General features: G+C 35.2%; 1 protein-coding gene across 6 annotated transcripts in view; it reads right to left on the reverse strand.

The window, feature by feature from the left end:
* HFM1 (helicase for meiosis 1) overlaps positions 1-18,389 on the reverse strand; it is a 118,806-nt gene that overhangs the window by 52,791 nt on the left and 47,626 nt on the right. For all 6 annotated transcript variants that reach the window (XM_082688250.1, XM_082688247.1, XM_082688246.1 and 3 more), the window contains 5 exons: positions 17,950-17,997; positions 14,463-14,543; positions 5,377-5,468; positions 3,161-3,267; positions 3,014-3,061 (listed from right to left, as the gene is read on the reverse strand). In XM_082688250.1, coding sequence (XP_082544376.1) covers positions 3,014-3,061; positions 3,161-3,267; positions 5,377-5,468; positions 14,463-14,543; positions 17,950-17,997 — 376 coding nt within the window. The remainder of the gene's footprint in view (positions 1-3,013; positions 3,062-3,160; positions 3,268-5,376; positions 5,469-14,462; positions 14,544-17,949; positions 17,998-18,389) is intronic.

The following is an 18,389-nucleotide window of genomic DNA, read 5'->3' on the forward strand; positions in this document are numbered from 1 at the left end:
CATCAACAAAGGAGTGGTTAAAAATTATATTTATAGGGGCGTCTGGGTGGCTCAGTGGGTTAAAGCCTCTGCCTTCGGCTCAGGTCATGATCCCAGAGTCCTGGGACTGAGTCCCCCCGTATCGGGCTCTCTGCTCTGCGGAGAGCCTGCTTCCTCTCTTTCTGCCTGCCTCCCTGCCTACTTGTGATCTCTGTCTGTCAAATAAATAAATAAAATCTTTTAAAAAATTATATTTATATCATATATATTTTATAATATTATATTTATAGAATACATCATTAAAGTATACATTGCTATTAAAATAAGGTTAATGTGTATATGTACAGATATAGAATCTTTTTATTTTATTTTTTATTATGTTCAATTAGCCAACGTTTAGTATATCACTAGTTTTTTTTTTTTTAAGATTTTATTTATTTATTTGACAGAGAGACCTGCACAGAGGTAAGGGGTGGGACTGAGGCAGAGGGAGAAACAGACTCCCCACTGAGCAGGGAGCCTGCTGGGGTTCTATCCCAGGACTCTGGAATCATGACCTGAGCCAAAGGCAGGAGCTTAACTGAGTAGGTCACCCAGGTGCCCCACATCCAACATATTTGTACACTGTGATGCTTCTTCGCATTTTCCTTCTCTTTACTACCTCTGGTTTGTTTTTCCTCCTTGGGCTTAATTACTTGCATTTCAAGTACTCATTACTATAAGAATAAATCCACTTAATGTTTCCTAAATTCCTTAAAAATAAACGTATAAATGTCTGAATATATAGTAGTCTAAGCTATCTAACCCCCAAATCAGATTCAGCCCCCAAATTCATTCAACCCCCAAATTCATTCAGCTAATTTATGAAAGCACCCTTCAAAATCAAATTCAAATTATATTATGCTGAACACTCTATAAAAGAAGATGACTAAAATAAATTAGCTACGTTGTTAGTTTTTGATGTAGTGTTCAATGATTCATTAGTCGAGTATAACACCCAGTGTTCATCACAACACCTGCCCTCCTTAATACCCATCACCTAGTTACCCCATGACCTAACCCTTCTGTAACCCTCAATTTGTTTTACAGAGTCCAGAGTGTCTCATGGTTTGTCTTCCTCTCTGATTTCTTCCCATTCAGTTTTCCATTCCTTCCCCTCTGATCCTTGTAGCATCACAAGAACAATAGTTATGATTTTTTTTGTAGTAGACATTACATATGTTTATTAGCACACATATTTGTGCTAAATAAACTGGAAACTGGAAGGATGCACAGCAAACTACTGGTAATAGTTACTTCAGGGGAAGAAATATGGGAGGCCAAAACAGATATTACTTTTTGATTTATAAATTTTTGACTCTTTAAAAATTAATCCATGCCTTACTTATATAATAACAAGAACAAATGAAGAGGAGAAATCACTGATTTGAAAATACATCTTAAAAGTTCACTGAAAAATACCAGTTAAAACAAACAGAGCTAGTACTGAGTACAAAAGGTCTGGGAATTAAAATATTGAAATTTTTTTAAAAAAATTCTTAAATTAAAGGTCAGAAACTTGGAAGGATAAAAGTTTAAAATTAAGAAGATTAACATCTACTTAAAAAAAAACCAGATCTGAAATTCAACACAGGAACAGGGATATGAGAGAGACAGGAAAGTGGTAACTATTAATAGCCATTATTACCTACCAAAACACCATACATTTTGGATTAAGAAAAGATTCTACATAGTTCTCTCTTCCTGGTCACACTCAAGTAGATGAAAGGTAGGAAATTATAATAGGAAACTAAATTATGATATTTTTAAAAAATTACAAAATCATCAAATCTAAAATCTACAGCCCCAATTAAAAGAATGTATGACCCAATTTAAGAGAAGGTAAATGGAAGCATTAAAGCTGCCAATAAAGTGTTCCTAAGAAGATGCTTGTGGAAAAATACTCTGATTTAATTTGACCCAATAGTTGATGCAACAGAGTATATTGGGGAAAAAAATTGACAGAAGAAAGAGACCTGGGTTGTAGCTCTAGCTCAGTCTCTAGTATTGCAATAAAATCTTGGGAAAGTCACAGTTTAGCTGGGCATCACTTACTTCATTTGTAAAATGAAAGGACTAGACTATATGGTCTCTAAGGGTATTTTAATTTCTAGAAAAATAAAGCTAAAAAACAGAACATTAACTTCTACTGTGCAAGCTATAATCTGTCTGTTGAGCTGTATAAAACTGTGAGAAGTTTGTTTCTGAGACTTCAAGGCATGTGGGAGATAAAACTCAATGGAATGTAAGGAAGTATCCCAGAGAGAGTGACCTCCTCTAGCTAAGGAGGAAAAGCAAATTCTTAGAATAACAGGTTTTACCGAAGTACATAAAAAAGTTATTTCACATGAAATCACACTATCTTAATCAAAAAGTTTAACAGTAAGAACTAAATACTCAGAAAATCAACCACTAGGCAAGCAGAAAAGAATGTGATTGTATTTGTGATTGTGATTGCAAACAATTTACAATGTAGTCTTAGTTTACTCTTCTAATTACTATTCCTCTATACAAACTTTCCATTCTCAATAGAATAGACATTCCACTGTCATATATGCATTCACTCACTCATGTTTTTACTTTTACTATTTGTCTTTCCCAGAATGCTGCTATCATTCAATATACATTTATTATATGTGTTTCCATACTGTCCATTATCTTCATACACATGGTTCTCATGGTTCTCATTCAAGCTAACTTGAAAGCTCCTGATGATGACAAACTTAATCTTCTTTTCTATCATTACCTTGCTTCAGCAGAACACACTTTCAAAAAATGTTTGTTGATTTAAAAAAATCCACAAATCATCTATTTTAATTGAAGTCTGAGAGTTTTGGGACATTAATTTCACATGTATATTCTGACACCTTACTTTTATGTAAATGTGTCCTTTCTGGTATTAAGGAAAATAAATTATAGTAACTTTTAAAACTAAAAAAAATTTTCAGAAATAGGAATTGCATATGGTATTAAGACATTTAGTAATCATCTTTACCAATTTACTTTCATTTCTCTTGTTTTAATTCTTCCTTCCATTGGAAATCTGTAAATAAAAACACAGGGCAAAACTTTTATTATTATTACTTATTTTAACTAAATAGGACCTTCAAAAATTTACTTAAAACATATTTAATTTCCATACCTGATTGTTACCCGATTTGGATCTTTGTTCAATGTATTCAGTGTTTTCTTTTCATTTATCCTTAACTGCACATCTACAAATTCCTTGCAGCTGGCTATCATTGTGACCTATAAAATTCCATCATTTGCCCATTTACTTATGTCCCTTTTTTTTATGGATTAAGCAATTATATTATCTCACATTGACAGAGGTAACATTTTCCATTATCTATTCCATGAATTTTTTTAAATTTTTTTCAGCGTTAACAGTATTCATTGTTTTTGCACCACACCCAGTGCTCCATGCAATCCATGCCCTCTATAATACCCACCACCTGGTTCCCCCAACCTCCCACTCCCGCCCCTTCAAAACCCTCAGACTCTTTTTCAGAGTCCATAGTCTCTCATGGTTCACCTCCCCTTCCAATTTCCCCCAACTCCCTTCTCCTCTCTAACTCCCCTTGTCCTCCATGCAATTTGTTATGCTCCACAAATAAGTGAAACCATTTGATATTTGACTCTGTCTGCTTGACTTATTTCACTCAGCATAATCTCTTCCAGTCCCATCCATGTTGCTACAAAAGTTGGGTATTCATTCTTTCTGATGGAGGCAAAATACTCCATAGTATATATGGACCACATCTTCCTTATCCATTCATCCATTGAAGGGCACCTTGGTTCTTTCCACAGTTTGGCGACCGTGGCCATTGCTGCTATAAACATTGGGGTACAGATGGCCCTTCTTTTCACTACATCTGTATCTTTGGGGTAAATACCCAGGAGTGCAATTGCAGGGTCACAGGGAAGCTCCATTTTTAATTTCTTGAGGAATCTCCACACTGTTTCCCAAAGTGGCTGCACCAACTTGCATTCCCACAACAGTGTAAGAGGGTTCCCCTTTCTCCACATCCTCTCCAACACTTATGTCCTATCACAGCTTTATCACTTATAATGTGTAACAGAATTAAAAATTCACTTTATACATTTTGCTTCTTTAAGGATTCATTCATTCACTAATAAGTGTTTACAAACATTTGATATATGCTAGACATTACGCTAGACACTGGGACTACATCAATAAGATCATAAAGATTAACAAAATAAAATTTAAAATATTCAGTCCTGTGCCTACCACTTAGTAAGCTCTCAATAAATGTAGCTGTCATTTCTACTACTATTATAATATTAATTACCCCTCTGTAGTTTGCAAATCATTATCCTGATTCAGATTAATTTTGTAATGGAGAGAATGCTTTAGACATTAAGAAATTTGTATTACAAAGCCTAGTTCTGCTAGATGACTTTGAGCAAAGCATTTTTGTGCTTTGGTTTCTCACATCTGTAACATGAAACTAACATCTGTTCTAATCCTCTTATATACTTGCTGAAGTCAAAGTAAGATTAGTTAATATTAAATTAGGGGTTTTTGACTCTTGATTACCCTTAGTTAAGAACAATATTTACATAAAAATAGAAGCATTCTAGTTTTCATCAGTTTTTGTGCTATTTTTGTATAATAATCTCATTATAAAAATCAACCTAGATATCTTAAATAAAAATTAATGGTTAAATTTGAGAATAAGAATAAATATTTTGTTGCATATTCATGTCCCTGTAAAGGGAGAAAGGACCAATATGGTTCTCAAGTATCATCAACATGACTATGGTTCTACTTACTGCTATAACTGTAAAGTTGCCCTCATAGTTGATATCTTAGTATAATCTTGTTTTCACTCCACTTCTCTGCAATCACTGCTTTTTTCTAGTCTATCATGAATCCTATCCTATTTCTATTATTTTTCTGATGCAAAAAGTTTAGAGAAGGATTGTAAGTACGTGGCACACATGTCCAACATTGTCCATCACTCAGAGCAGACTTGCCTAATATATTATGACACATTATCCTGGTCTTTCTCAAAAAAGTACACTGGTAGCCACTACCAAGGTAAACAGCATTATCATTTAAGTTGAAAGAGAGTTGCTATCCCTACTTTGGGTATGTATATAAATTTTCTTAGCCTTGATACAGAGATACAATTGACAATTTATTGTGAAGAATAATATTCCATATCTCATGATCAAAGGTATGTAAGATGGAGAGATATAAGCACTACTAGAAATGTTTTCTTGTCTGCTCACTCATTCTTAAATTGCATGAGATTTGCAAATTAGTTGTTTCCCCAATTTTATTTTATACTATATCATTACATATTTATTTTCTAGTGACAACTAATTTACCAGATCTAATAAAGTCTCCTTTCCACTGATGGTACAAAATTTCTTCACTGTCTCAAATGTAATGTAATACCAAGCCATCAATCTTCCTGCCTCTGTGAAAAAAGAAATATTCACTCCATCAGTTGAAACAATGCACTTTTTCATCAGTTTAACAAACATTCCTTAATTTCTATTCTGTGCCTGTAAAAGCATCAGGTACAAAGACACACCAGAAAATCGAGAAGACACAGTTTCTAGAGTTTCTAGGTTGGCTAGGGAGATAACTATATACAAAATAGCCAGACTAGAGGACAAAATCCAGTTAATGATAATATTTACATATACTAGGGGCACCTGGGTGATTCAGCTGACATCTGACTCTTGATTTTGACTCAGGTCATGATCTCAGGGTCATGAGATGGAGCCTAGCATTGGGCTCTATGCTCAGCCTGAGTCTACTTGCGATTCTCTTTCCAACTATCCTCTGCCCCTCCCTACTCTCTGCACACACTCTTTCTTTCTAAAAATAAATAAATAAATCTCTAAAAATATATTTACATATACAAGCTTAAGTACAAAGGATATTAAACCTAAGAGAATGGTCAGTGTGGGATGCCTTATTAGGAAAATGGGGCTTGAGAAGGATTTAAAAATGAATAATATGCCTTGGCAGAAAAAAAAAGCTGTCATGACCTCAGTGAAAAAAAATCAAGACTTATTTATCAAAACTGTAAAGTTAAAGGCTATCTTTAGGACCTCCTGAGTGGTTCAGTCAGTTTAGCATCCAACTCTTGATTTCGACTCAGGTCATGTGACTGAACCCCACGGTCAGCTAGTGCTGGGCATGGAGCCTGCTTAAGATTCTCTCTCTCCCTCCACTGCCATTCTCTAAAAAATTAAAAAAAAAAAAAGACTATTTTTATAATACCTTAATGAGAGATATGGCTTGATAGTAACTATGAGTTCAGGCCAAAGTGACCTTCTTCAAGTCACTGCTCCATCAGTTAGTAGGTAGGTGATCATATACGCAGGTTATTTTACCAATATCTTAATGTAACTTGGGGATAATAGAAGTATATATGTCATATATTTTTGTGAAGATTATATGCAATATTACATGTATGGTACATAGCTACCTAACATTAGTGCCTAACATTAAATAAATGTTGCCTACTTTTATTACCAAAACATGATGAACAGTAGACTATGAGGGCCTGAAATAGCCTTGAAATGCTAACAAAGGAGTTTAGATTTTGAATTTGATTTGTAAAATAACAGAGGACTACTTAAAATTCTTGAGCAATATTTGATTAAACTCAAGTGTGAAAGTAAATTGTTTTGGAAATAGAACACTGAGTTGGCTGGAAGTAGCAGTATGGGTAGAGCAGGGGTAAGTAAATGATTAAATGAAATTCATTTGAAAAGTTACTGGTTTCAAATACAAGTTGTCAAAAACATTATAAAGAATGTTAAGCCTTGTGAGCACACACAGGAAACAGCTGGGAAGAAAAAATTGCATACTGCTTCTTAAGCAAAGGGCTAACATTTATGTATGTGCTACAGGTTTACTGAAGAAAGGAAGGTTAGACATTCCATCAGATATACAGGCATCAAGACCATAGTAGAGTAGACAGAACTAAAAATCAGGAAGAGAAGTAGCCAGGGAAGCTTAAAAGCCACTTTATCAATTAAGATCCTGGTGTATATGTTCAACCGAAATGCAAGGGATGCAGTGGTTCATAAAAGGGAGCTTCTGAGAGCAGTGTGTGAGATACAGAGAATATGGTTACCATGGGAACCAGTATGTTAATCTTTAGGATATATTTAAAGATACTCTTCTTATCCTAGATGTTTATAAATTAATATAAGGTTTCTCCCCACTAGAGAAAATAAAAGGTTTGAGAAAAGACTTGATACTCACTGGCTTATTAAAAAGGATAAAAGATTCCTAGGCAAGGTATGAAAATAATTTACAAAGGAAGGCATGAAGAAATTGAGTCAAAGTAGAAGGACTGGAAAAAATTTTAAAAGATTTGCAAGTGAAGGTGAAAATAAAGATGCATCTTTCAATCAATACGGTGTTAAATGATAAATATTCTTAAAATACCAAATTCAGGAAATTTCAAAGTAAAGGATATAGGATCACAGGGTGGGGTAGAAAGTAGAGGCCATGAGAATACACCTCCCATATCTCTTCCTACCAGAAGTGACTGACTGATGGCTCAAGCTAATATACTATGAACCTATCACTATCTTTACACCAAGATCATACTCCTCATGAGATACTCCAAACCAATGACTACACATGGCAGAAATATTAAGATAGGCCTATAAAATAGGAACTCCTTGGATAGGGAACTTTGAACTTAAAGATTCCTCGTCAGCTTTGCTGAATGGTCTTAGGACTGCATTTCAGGTTAAAATTTTCCTTCTTTGAAGCCAACAACTGAACAATTCATGCAACCTTATAACAAGAATACTAACCTCAATAATTATCCTAATAAAAATATTAGCACAGTTTAAAAGACATGTTACATTCCTCATAAAATTATACATACATACATAGACACATGCATGCATGCATACATACATAAATGCTTTGTGGGTTTTGTTTATTTTTAATAGCTTAATGGTACCAGGTGCAATAAGAGTTGAGGCTACTGAGTTATAAACACAAAGGGCAATATGTTCAGAGACTGGACATTGGGTAATATGTATTTTCAATGCAGAGTACATGGCCAATCTGGGCCCAGAGAAAAACCAGGTAAAAGGGCATTATGTGTAATACTGTATTATTCTTTTTTTTTTTTAATTTTTTTTTAAGATTTTATTTCTTTATTTGACAGAGAGAGATCACAAGTAGGCAGAGAGGCAGGCAGAGAGAAAGAGAGAGGAGGAAGCAGGCTCCCCGCTGAGCAGAGAGCCCGATGTGGGACTCGATCCCAGGACCCTGAGATCATGACCTGAGCCGAAGGCAGCGGCTTAACCCACTGAGCCACCCAGGCGCCCCAGTACTGTATTATTCTGAGAATTCAACTACTTTCCACTAGATTTGTGTAGTTTATGTTAATCTGCTCTAATGGTTAATTTTAGGTGTCAACGTAACTATCAACTAGCTATAGACTATCCTTATACTGGGTCAAATATTATTCTCAATGTGCCTGTGGGGATATTTTTGGATGAGATTAACATTTGAATTGGTAGCTGATGATTAAGCAGATTGCTTTTTTTTTTTAAGGTTTATTTTATTTTATTTTTAATTTTTAATTTTTTATAAACATCTATTTTTATCCCCAGAGGTACAGGTCTGTGAATCACCAGGTTTACACACTTCACAGCACTCACCAAAGCACATACCCTCCCCAATGTCCATAATCCCACCCTCTTCTCCCAAACCCCCTCCCCCCTGCAACCCTCAATTTGTTTTGTGAGATTAAGAGTCACTTATGGTTTGTCTCCCTCCCAATCCCATCTTGTTTCATTTATTCTTCTCCTACCCACTTAAGCCCCCATGTTGCATCACCACTTCCTCATATCAGGGAGATCATATGATAGTTGTCTTTCTCTGCTTGACTTATTTCGCTAAGCATGATACGCTCGAGTTCCATCCATGTTGTCACAAATGGCAAGATTTCATTTCTTTTGATGGCTGCATAGTATTCCATTGTGTATATATACCACATCTTCTTGATCCATTCATCTGTTGATGGACATCTAGGTTCTTTCCACAGTTTGGCTATTGTGGACATTGCTGCTATAAACATTCGGGTGCACGTGCCCCTTTGGATCACTACGTTTGTATCTTTAGGGTAAATACCCAATAGTGCAATTGCTGGGTCATAGGGCAGTTCTATTTTCAACATTTTGAGGAACCTCCATGCTGTTTTCCAGAGTGGCTGCACCAGCTTGCATTCCCACCAACAGTGTAGGAGGGTTCCCTTCAAGGTTTTTTTTTTTTTTTTAAGATTTTATTTATTTATTTGACAGACAGAGATCGTAAGTAGGCAGAGAGGCAGGCAGAGAGAGAGAGGAGGAAGCAGGCTCCCTGCTGAGCAGAGAGCCCGATGCGGGGCTCGATCCTAGGACCCTGGGATCATGACCTGAGCCGAAGGCAGCGGCTTAACCACTGAGCCACCCAGGTGCCCCTCAAGGTTTATTTTTAAGTAATCTCTATATCCAATGTGGGGATGAGCCTACAACCCCAAGATCAAGAGTCACAAGCTCCAACTGGGCTAGCCAGGTGCTCTGTGGACTGCCTTTCCTAATGTGGGTGAACTTCACCCAATCATTTGAAGGCTTAAATAGAACAAAAAGACTGACCCTCTGGTATAAGAAGGAATTTCTCTGCCTGACTGCTTTGAGCTGGGAAATGGGTCTTTTCTTGACATTGGACTGGAACTGAAACATTAGCTCTCCTTGGGTCTCAAGACTGCCAGCATTACACCATCAGTTCTTCTGGTTCTCAGGCCTTCACACTCAGACCAGAATTGTATCATTGGCTGCCCAGATTTCTATCTTACTGACTAAAGATCTTGGGACTTCTAAGCCTCCATACTCATGAGATGCTTACAGTAAATTTTATCTATCATCTATCGACTTTCTGTGTGTGTGTGTATGTGTTTACATATATATATATATATATATATATGTTTACACATATGTGTGTGTGTATATATATGTATAGCCTGGACATGGAATGACACAGGAATTAAAGAGAAACCAAAGACATCAAATATTTCATAATCTTAAGCCTGACAAAATGGTTACGCTACTGAGAATGACAGGCAAATATATAAACAGAGATACATTTTTCTAACCTTGGACAAAAGAGAAGAACAACTCATATTTATGGTAAACATTTTATACATTGATTATTCCATTTGATCATCGTAACAACCCAATAATGTAATGTAGGATATATAACATATTCCTGTTTTGTAGATGAACAAACTAAATTTTAGTGAGCATAAGGTCACAGTTAGCAAGTGGTAGAACTGGGAGTGAAATCCAGGTTTTGGAACTCAAATTTTATGTTCATTCTATTTTACAGTATTCCAAGTCATATTAACTGTTACATGCTTCTAGATGTCAAGTTTCATGTTATTTACCTAAATAAAGACTTTCAACAGAAAACTGAGCAGTGGGCATCTCAAAAAAAAAAAAAAAAGAAAGAAAGAAAAGAAGAGAAGAGAAAAGAAAATTGAGCACCAGATTTTGTAAAGAAGGTGACAGACCAGAATCAAAATTAGAGTTTTGAATTCATTTATGGAATGACTATAGATGAAGCTTGAAGGTAGGTCATGTTTATAAGAAAATAATCAGAAACCAGGAATGAAAGTCCAAGGTCTGCAACTTCAAGAAACCCACAGTCAAGCAAAATGGTCAGCAAAGAAAGATCGATTAAAGCAGAGGAAAACTAAAAGGTTACCAAGAATAGGAAAATTAGGTAGTATTCACTGATGATGCAGAAGGATCACTATAGATCATTTACTTGGTATATTCAAGAGTAGAAGGAACAGTATCTATGTATTCAAGAAGTTCCACAGGAAAGGAGTGATAGTGGGAATTAGATCCTTGAAAGGGAAAGTACCTAAAGAATAGATGAAGTTACATTAATGATTCTCATGCCCCCTCTAATGAGATACCCCAGAATACATAGAAGATAAATAATAAACAAAATTATGTTTATCAAAAAGACCACAGGAGAAGGAAAAAGCAATTATAAATCTAGGGCTAACAGTAAGGGCAATAAATTGCTTTAAAAACTTAATCTTATATAAATAGATGAAAAGAGCCAATCAGAGATCAAGAGCACAATAAATGAAATTAAGAATATACTTGATGAAATAAATAGGCTAGATGAAGCAGAGGAACGAATTAACAACCTGGAAGACAATAATAAAAAGTAACCAAGCCGAGCAAAGGAAAGGAAAGAAAATTATGCAAACTGAGAATAATCTTAAGGAACTCAGTAAACTCCATTCAACACTTAGCAAAAGTGTAGTAACATTTGCATTATAGGCATCTGAGAGGAAAAGGGAGAAAATGGGGCAGAAATTTATTTGAAGAAATATAGCTGAAAACTTCCCTAATCTGGAGAAGGAAACAGACATCTAGATCCAAGAGGCACAGAGATCCTCCCAAAAATTCAACTTGAGGAGGTCCACACCAAGACAAATTGTGATTAAAATGACCAAAAAATAGAGATAAAGAAATGTAAAACCTTACATTAAATACACGTAAAAACATGATACAAAATTATACATTTCTAAACTATGGTTGCAAATGTATAAAAAAATGCATTAAAAATGGAAGGATACTTGTCAAATGCTAACAATAGGATCCTCATTTTTAAAAAACTTTTCAATCCTATTAAGGATTAATTTGAAATAATGAAGTCAGTATTTCCCCTAAGAAACTTCTCATCATGAGTCCTAAAAACTACAAACCATTCTTTGTCTCTTGTATTATACTCTAAATAGAATGAAAAAGACAGAGAAAGAGAGAGAGAAAAGGAGGTAAACAAATGTTTGAATAATTAATAACTAGCAAAAGGGTACCTACAAGAATTCTAAGAGTAAGTTTAAAGTGACCAAAGATTTCAATATTTCAATTCTCTGCCCAAAGTCACCAGTATCAGCTACAGCAACTTCTTTCAAGATATGTCTCCAAAAGCAAAGGAAACAAAAGCGAAAATAAACTTTTGGGACTTCATCAAAATCAAAAGCTTCTGCACAGCAGAGGAAACAGTCAAAAAAAACAAAGAGGCAACCCACGGAATGGGAGAAGATACTTGCAAATGACAGTACAGACAAAAGGTTGATATCCAGGATCTATAATGAACTCCTCAAACTCAACACACACAAAACAGACAAGAATATCAAAAAATGGGCAGAAGATATGAACAGAGACTTCTCCAATGAAGACATACAAATGGCTATCAGACACATGAAAAAATTCATTATCACTAGCCATCAGGGAGATTCAAATTAAAACCACATTGAGAATATCTTCTCCCATTCTGTCAGTTGTCTTTTGATTTTGTTCACTGTTTCCTTTGCTGTGCAAAAGCTTTTGAAATTGATGAAATCCCAATAGTTCATTTTTGCCCTTGCTTCCCTTGCCTTTGGCGTTGTTCCTAGGAAGATGTTGCTGCGGCTGAGGTCGAAGAGGTTGCTGCCTGTGTTCTCCTCAAGGATTTTGATGGATTCCTTTCGCACATTGAGGTCCTTCATCCATTTTGAGTCTATTTTTGTGTGTGGTGTAAGGAAATGGTCCAATTTCATTTTTCTGCATGTGGCTGTCCAATTTTCCCAGCACCATTTATTGAAGAGGCTGTCTTTTTTCCATTGGACATTCTTTCCTGCTTTGTTGAAGATTAGTTGACTGTAGAGTTGAGGGTCTATTTCTGGGCTCTCTATTCTGTTCCATTGATCTATGTGTCTGTTTTTGTGCCAGTACCATGCTGTCTTGATGATGACAGCTTTGTAACAAGATGGGATTGGGAGGGAGACAAACCATAAGTGACTCTTAATCTCACAAAACAAATTGAGGGTTGCAGGGGGGAGGGGGTTTGGGAGAAGGGGGTGGGATTATGGACATTGGGGAGGGTATGTGCTTTGGTGAGTGCTGTGAAGTGTGTAAACCTGGTGATTCACAGACCTGTACCTCTGGGGATAAAAATAGATGTTTATAAAAAATAAAAAATTATTTCGCTAAGCATGATACGCTCTAGTTCCATCCATATTGTCGCAAATGGCAAGATTTCATTTCTCATGCTTAGCGAAATAAGTCAAGCAGAGAAAGACAACTATCATATGATCTCCCTGATATGAGGAAGTGGTGATGCAACATGGGGGCTTAAGTGGGTAGGAGAAGAATAAATGCAACAAGATGGGATTGGGAGGGAGACAAACCATAAGTGACTCTTAATCTCACAAAAAAAACTGAGGGTTGCTGGGGGGAGGGGGTTTGGGAGAAGGGGGTGGGGTTATGGTCATTGGGGAGGGTATGTGCTTTGGTGAGTGCTGTGAAGTGTGTAAACCTGGTGATTCACAGACCTGTACCCCTGGGGATAAAAATATATGTTTATAAAAAATAAAAAATTTTAAAAAAATTATTAAAAATATTAAAGAATAAAAAAAAAATTTAAGCTTCCTTAAAAAAAAAAAACACACATTGAGATATCACCTTAAACCAGTTAGAATGGCCAAAATTAGCAAGACAGGAAACAACATGTGCTGGAGGGGATGTGGAGAAAGGGGAACCCTCTTACACTGTTGGTGGGAATGCAAGTTGGTGCAGCCTCTTTGGAGAACAGTGTGGAGATTCCTCAAGAAATTAAAAATAGAACTTCCTTATAACCCTGCAATTGCACTCCTGGGTATTTATCCCAAAGATACGGATGTAGTGAAAAGAAGGGCCATCTGTACCCCAATGTTTATAGCAGCAATGGCCACGGTCGCCAAACTGTGGAAAGAACCAAGGTGCCCTTCAATGGACGAATGGGTAAGGAAGATATGGTTCATATACACTATGGAGTATTATGCTTCCATCAGAAAGGACAAATACCCAACTTTTGTAGCAACATGGATGGGACTGGAAGAGATTATGCTGAGTGAAATAAGTCAAGCAGACAGAGTCAATTATCATATGGTTTCACTTATTTGTGGAGCATAACAAATTGCATGGAGGACAAGGGGAGTTAGAGAGGAGAAGGGAGTTGGGAAATTGGAAGGGGAGGTGAACCATGAGAGACTATGGACTCTGAAAAACAATCTGAGGGTTTTGAAGGGGCGGGGGGTGGGAGGTTGGGGTACCAGGTGGTGGGTATTATAGAGGTCATGGATTGCATGGAGCACTGGGTGTGGTGAAAAAATGATGAATACTGTTATGCCAAAAATAAATAAAAAATAAATTTAAAAAAAAGTTCTATAATTTTATAAATAGGACTCCTACATAAATATATCATGCTAATATGATAGCCTGTTGCAACAACTGAGATTATAATTTAATTTTAGTATCATCTAAATTTTAGTAGAACATATTTTAAAATTTAGTCTTAGCCTTAAGCAATTATTAAATTTACTAACTAATGGAAAAATTACCTGTTGGTTTGAAATTAACATCTTCATCCATCCTTATCAAGTCCAGAGATGATAAATCATTCAGATTCTTCAAACATAATTCTGTCCAATAATAAGAAACATATTTTTATTTTAGTAAGATAAGGGAACAGCACAAAATAGAATTTATAATCAACCATGCTAAAGGTCTGTTTCTCTATATTTGCTATGAGAAAACTGTAGTCCCTACTTAATTGGTAAGGAAAAACTCATTAAATAAAAGAGCCAGTGAAAAGGCTAAAAAGACTTTCTAATAGTAATAATAATACAAATTACCAAATAAGTGATGAAATAACATTTACAACTTGGAACTTTAAATTTTAAATGAGAAAATTTGCATTACCTCATTTAATTTAATTCTCATAATAACATAACAAGGTAGATACTAATATTATTTCATACACAAGTTAGGAAATAAATAAATAGAGAAGCTAGATTACTTGCTCCAGGTGTATGTAACCACCCTGCTATTTGACTTCCAGTGTGGCGTGCTTTTCTTTTTCTTTTTCTTTTTTTAACTTTTATCAAAGATACATACATACAAAATATAAAGAGTGAAATAGATCTACAAAGATTGTCCAAAAAAACACCAGTCTTTTCCCTCCTCTGAGTTTGCCACACTCTTGAGGCAACCACTTGTGACTACTTCAGCTGATGCTTTTAGTACTTAGTTCAGCATAATTAACATGTTACTATTGCTACCTGGAAGGAACCTCTGAACAGGAAGTAAGGCAAGTTCACCTCTCACTGACTGCTGAAGATCAGAGCAATTATAGTAGCCTGCTGCCCACTGGACTCCCATTGTTCCATGCTATAAAGCCCAGAAGACTGTTAATTCAGATCACGGAGTGGGAATGCCACAACATGTTCAATCTTTTTTTTTTTTAATATTTTATTTATTTATTTGACACAGAGAGAGAGAGAGATCACAAGTAGGCAGAGAAGCAGGCAGAGAGAAAGGGGGAAGCCGGCTCCCCACTGAGCAGAGAGCCCGATCTGGGGCTTGATCCCAGGACCCAGAGATCATGACCTGAGCCAAAAGCAGAGGCCTAACCCACAGAACCACTCAGGCACCCCTATCCTGTTCAATCTTAAATAGAGTAGCCACTCACAAAAACATAACCCTTAACAGGCAAAATTCTTGGAGAAATACTTCAGTTTAAGCAACATTGCTTAGGCAGCTTGATAAACTTTTAAGTATTTGGTTAATAAGTAAGGCTTTTGAAGTCTTTGCTAATTTTCTTAATTACCCATGATTAACATGCAAGAAGTTAAACAGTCAAAGAAGATACTTACTATATTACATTACTGAGCACTATTCTAAGCTTTGGGTTTACAGCAGTAAGCAAGATATGGCTCCTTCTCTATAGAACTTATATTTTATGGAAGAAAGGAATCAGTACAGAATTTAATAATAAAGTTTCAGGCACTGAAATGTACTATGAAAGAAAATAAAGCAGAAAGGAAGGACCTAGAAAATAAGAATTTTTTAAAAAAAAATTTTACTTATTTATGTAACAGACAGAGATCACAAGTAGGCAGAGAAGCAGGCAGAGAGAGAGGAGGAAGCAGCTTCCCTGGTGAGCAGAGAGCCTGATGTGGGGCTCAATCCCAGGACCCTGGGATCATGACCTGAGCTGAAGGGAGAGGCTTTAACCCACTGAGCCACCCAGGCGCCCCCAAAATAAGAATTTTTAAAGGTTTTAAATTTTCATGTATTTTTTTATATAAAGCTATGTGATTAATATCTGATTTAGTAAGGATATGTTCATCCTAATTTTCAACATAAGCATATCACCTTTCCAACAAAAGGAAAATAGCAACAATATCGTGGAAATTGTTTTACCATCCTCTCTGAAGAGGTAGATTTAATTAAGGCAGTCCAGAAAGGCCTCTCTGAGGAGCTGATATTTGATCAAAGATTTGATTGAAATGAAGGTGGGGACCACAAGTAAAAAATATGAGAAGTGTTCCAAGAATAAGGAATAGAGTGGAAGGACTGGATATGGAAACAAGCTTGGTGTATTTAAGGAACAGCAAGAGATCCAATTTATAAACAGTTGAGTAAAAGAGGTAGAAAGTAACAAGAAATGAAGCCAAGCAGGATGATACCAAAGAGGATTTGTGGGCTCTGGTGAATGTTTGCATTTTATTCTAAGAGTGAGGAGGGAACTACTGGAGGATTATGAGCAAGAAAGTATAACCAAATTTAGGAATGCTAAGGATCCTTCCTAAGAGATTTAAGGCAGACCTCCAGAGATACCAAAATATTAAATTCAGTTATATAATAAACTTGGCCATTCTTTATAGTCAAAATCTAGTTATCTGATAATGACTAAAGATAAGGCAAATATGAAATATGGTTCTGCTAATTTAACACAAGTTAAATCATTACAATTATCAGAATGTAGCAAGACTATATTTGACTATCTTGGACTATCTGATTTCTTGTGTGTATTTGATTATTATGATCAAAATATATGTTTTAAAAACTCCATTACAAAATTGGTCAGTAAATAAAGAATAATACAACTATTTTATATATCTGCTATATCTTCTCAATAGAACCATTATGAATATATGCTATTGCTTATCACCTTGTTTCAACAATATATTTGTTCTTTAGTCAAGATAATTTTACTACTTCATCCTTAACTCTGCATCTTAATATGTCATATGTTGTATATCCAAGTAGAGAACAAATTAAAATTGGCTAAATTTTTCAGGTCTACAGTTTACAATACGAGTGCTCCTCCATATATGCATGTCTACTTCTTTATCTTTTTTTTTTTCCCCCCTTCAAGTTATCTTTGTACCACCCAGTGTGAGGCTCTGGGCCTCAAACTCACCGCCCCAAGATCAAGAGTTGCATTCTCTACCAACTGAGACAGTGAGGTATCCCAAAATTGGCTAAATATTTTTGGTGGATCTAAATTTTTTCTTTCACTGAAAGAGAATCTCAATACAAAGAAGAGCTAATACTTTCTAACCCTAATAAAGGCTCAAGAATTTTTTGATATTTGAAATGGCAGGTAATCAAGTATTAATTAACTGAAAAATTAAGCTTGGATTTGATGGGAATACATCATTAGTGCAGGTAAGGATAAGAAGAAGCCCATAATCAAGGTAGGCTTATATATTCAATTAAAATTAAACTAGAAAATGAAGAATTGTATATCCATAGGCAATATTTTCAAACATGAGGGTTATTTTTAAATAAAAACAAAGTTAACATTATATAAAGGAAGATATTCTGATAGAATCAATAAATTCATTAATTCAGAAAAAAAGTACATATGCTAAACTTTATTTGCATGTAAAAAAGAAATACTTCATATATTTTTTTCTGGAAACAAGTTTACTTTTTAAAAAAAAAAATTTACCAAAGAGTATTCTTACTTTCACACTAACTTATTTTTTCATTAAAATTTATAAAATATAATTTTTTTTACAAGGATATGCATCTAACCTTGTAATTTTGCTTCAATTCCATCTTTGTTCAATCCAGATGCAAAACCTATAAAAGGTATGAAAATTCACAAAAAGTTACAATAGAAAGGACTTAACTCATATTTATAGGCCCAAGTTAATTAGAAAAAAGTAATCTAACTTAATCTTAAATAGGGGGAAAAATAGCTTAATAAGTTAAAACAAGGCTTACCTATCTATAGAAAATAACCACTGTTGTAAACAATTGGTTATCTTTTGCTTTTTTATTGTATAACTATGACCATGCATACTGTATTTTTTTCCCTTGGAGAGCTTAAAGTTTTGAACCTTAAAGTTTTGAACCTGTGTGCATTCGAATAAAACTGCAACAAATCAGCTTTTAATTTGATATTCAGCAATTCCAAGTATTTTTACTTTATAACATGTACCATTATGAAAGAACCTTCTAGAAGCAACATA

The sequence above is a fragment of the Mustela nivalis genome, assembly GCF_964662115.1.
Source record: "Mustela nivalis genome assembly, chromosome: 10".
NCBI lineage: Eukaryota > Metazoa > Chordata > Mammalia > Carnivora > Mustelidae > Mustela > Mustela nivalis.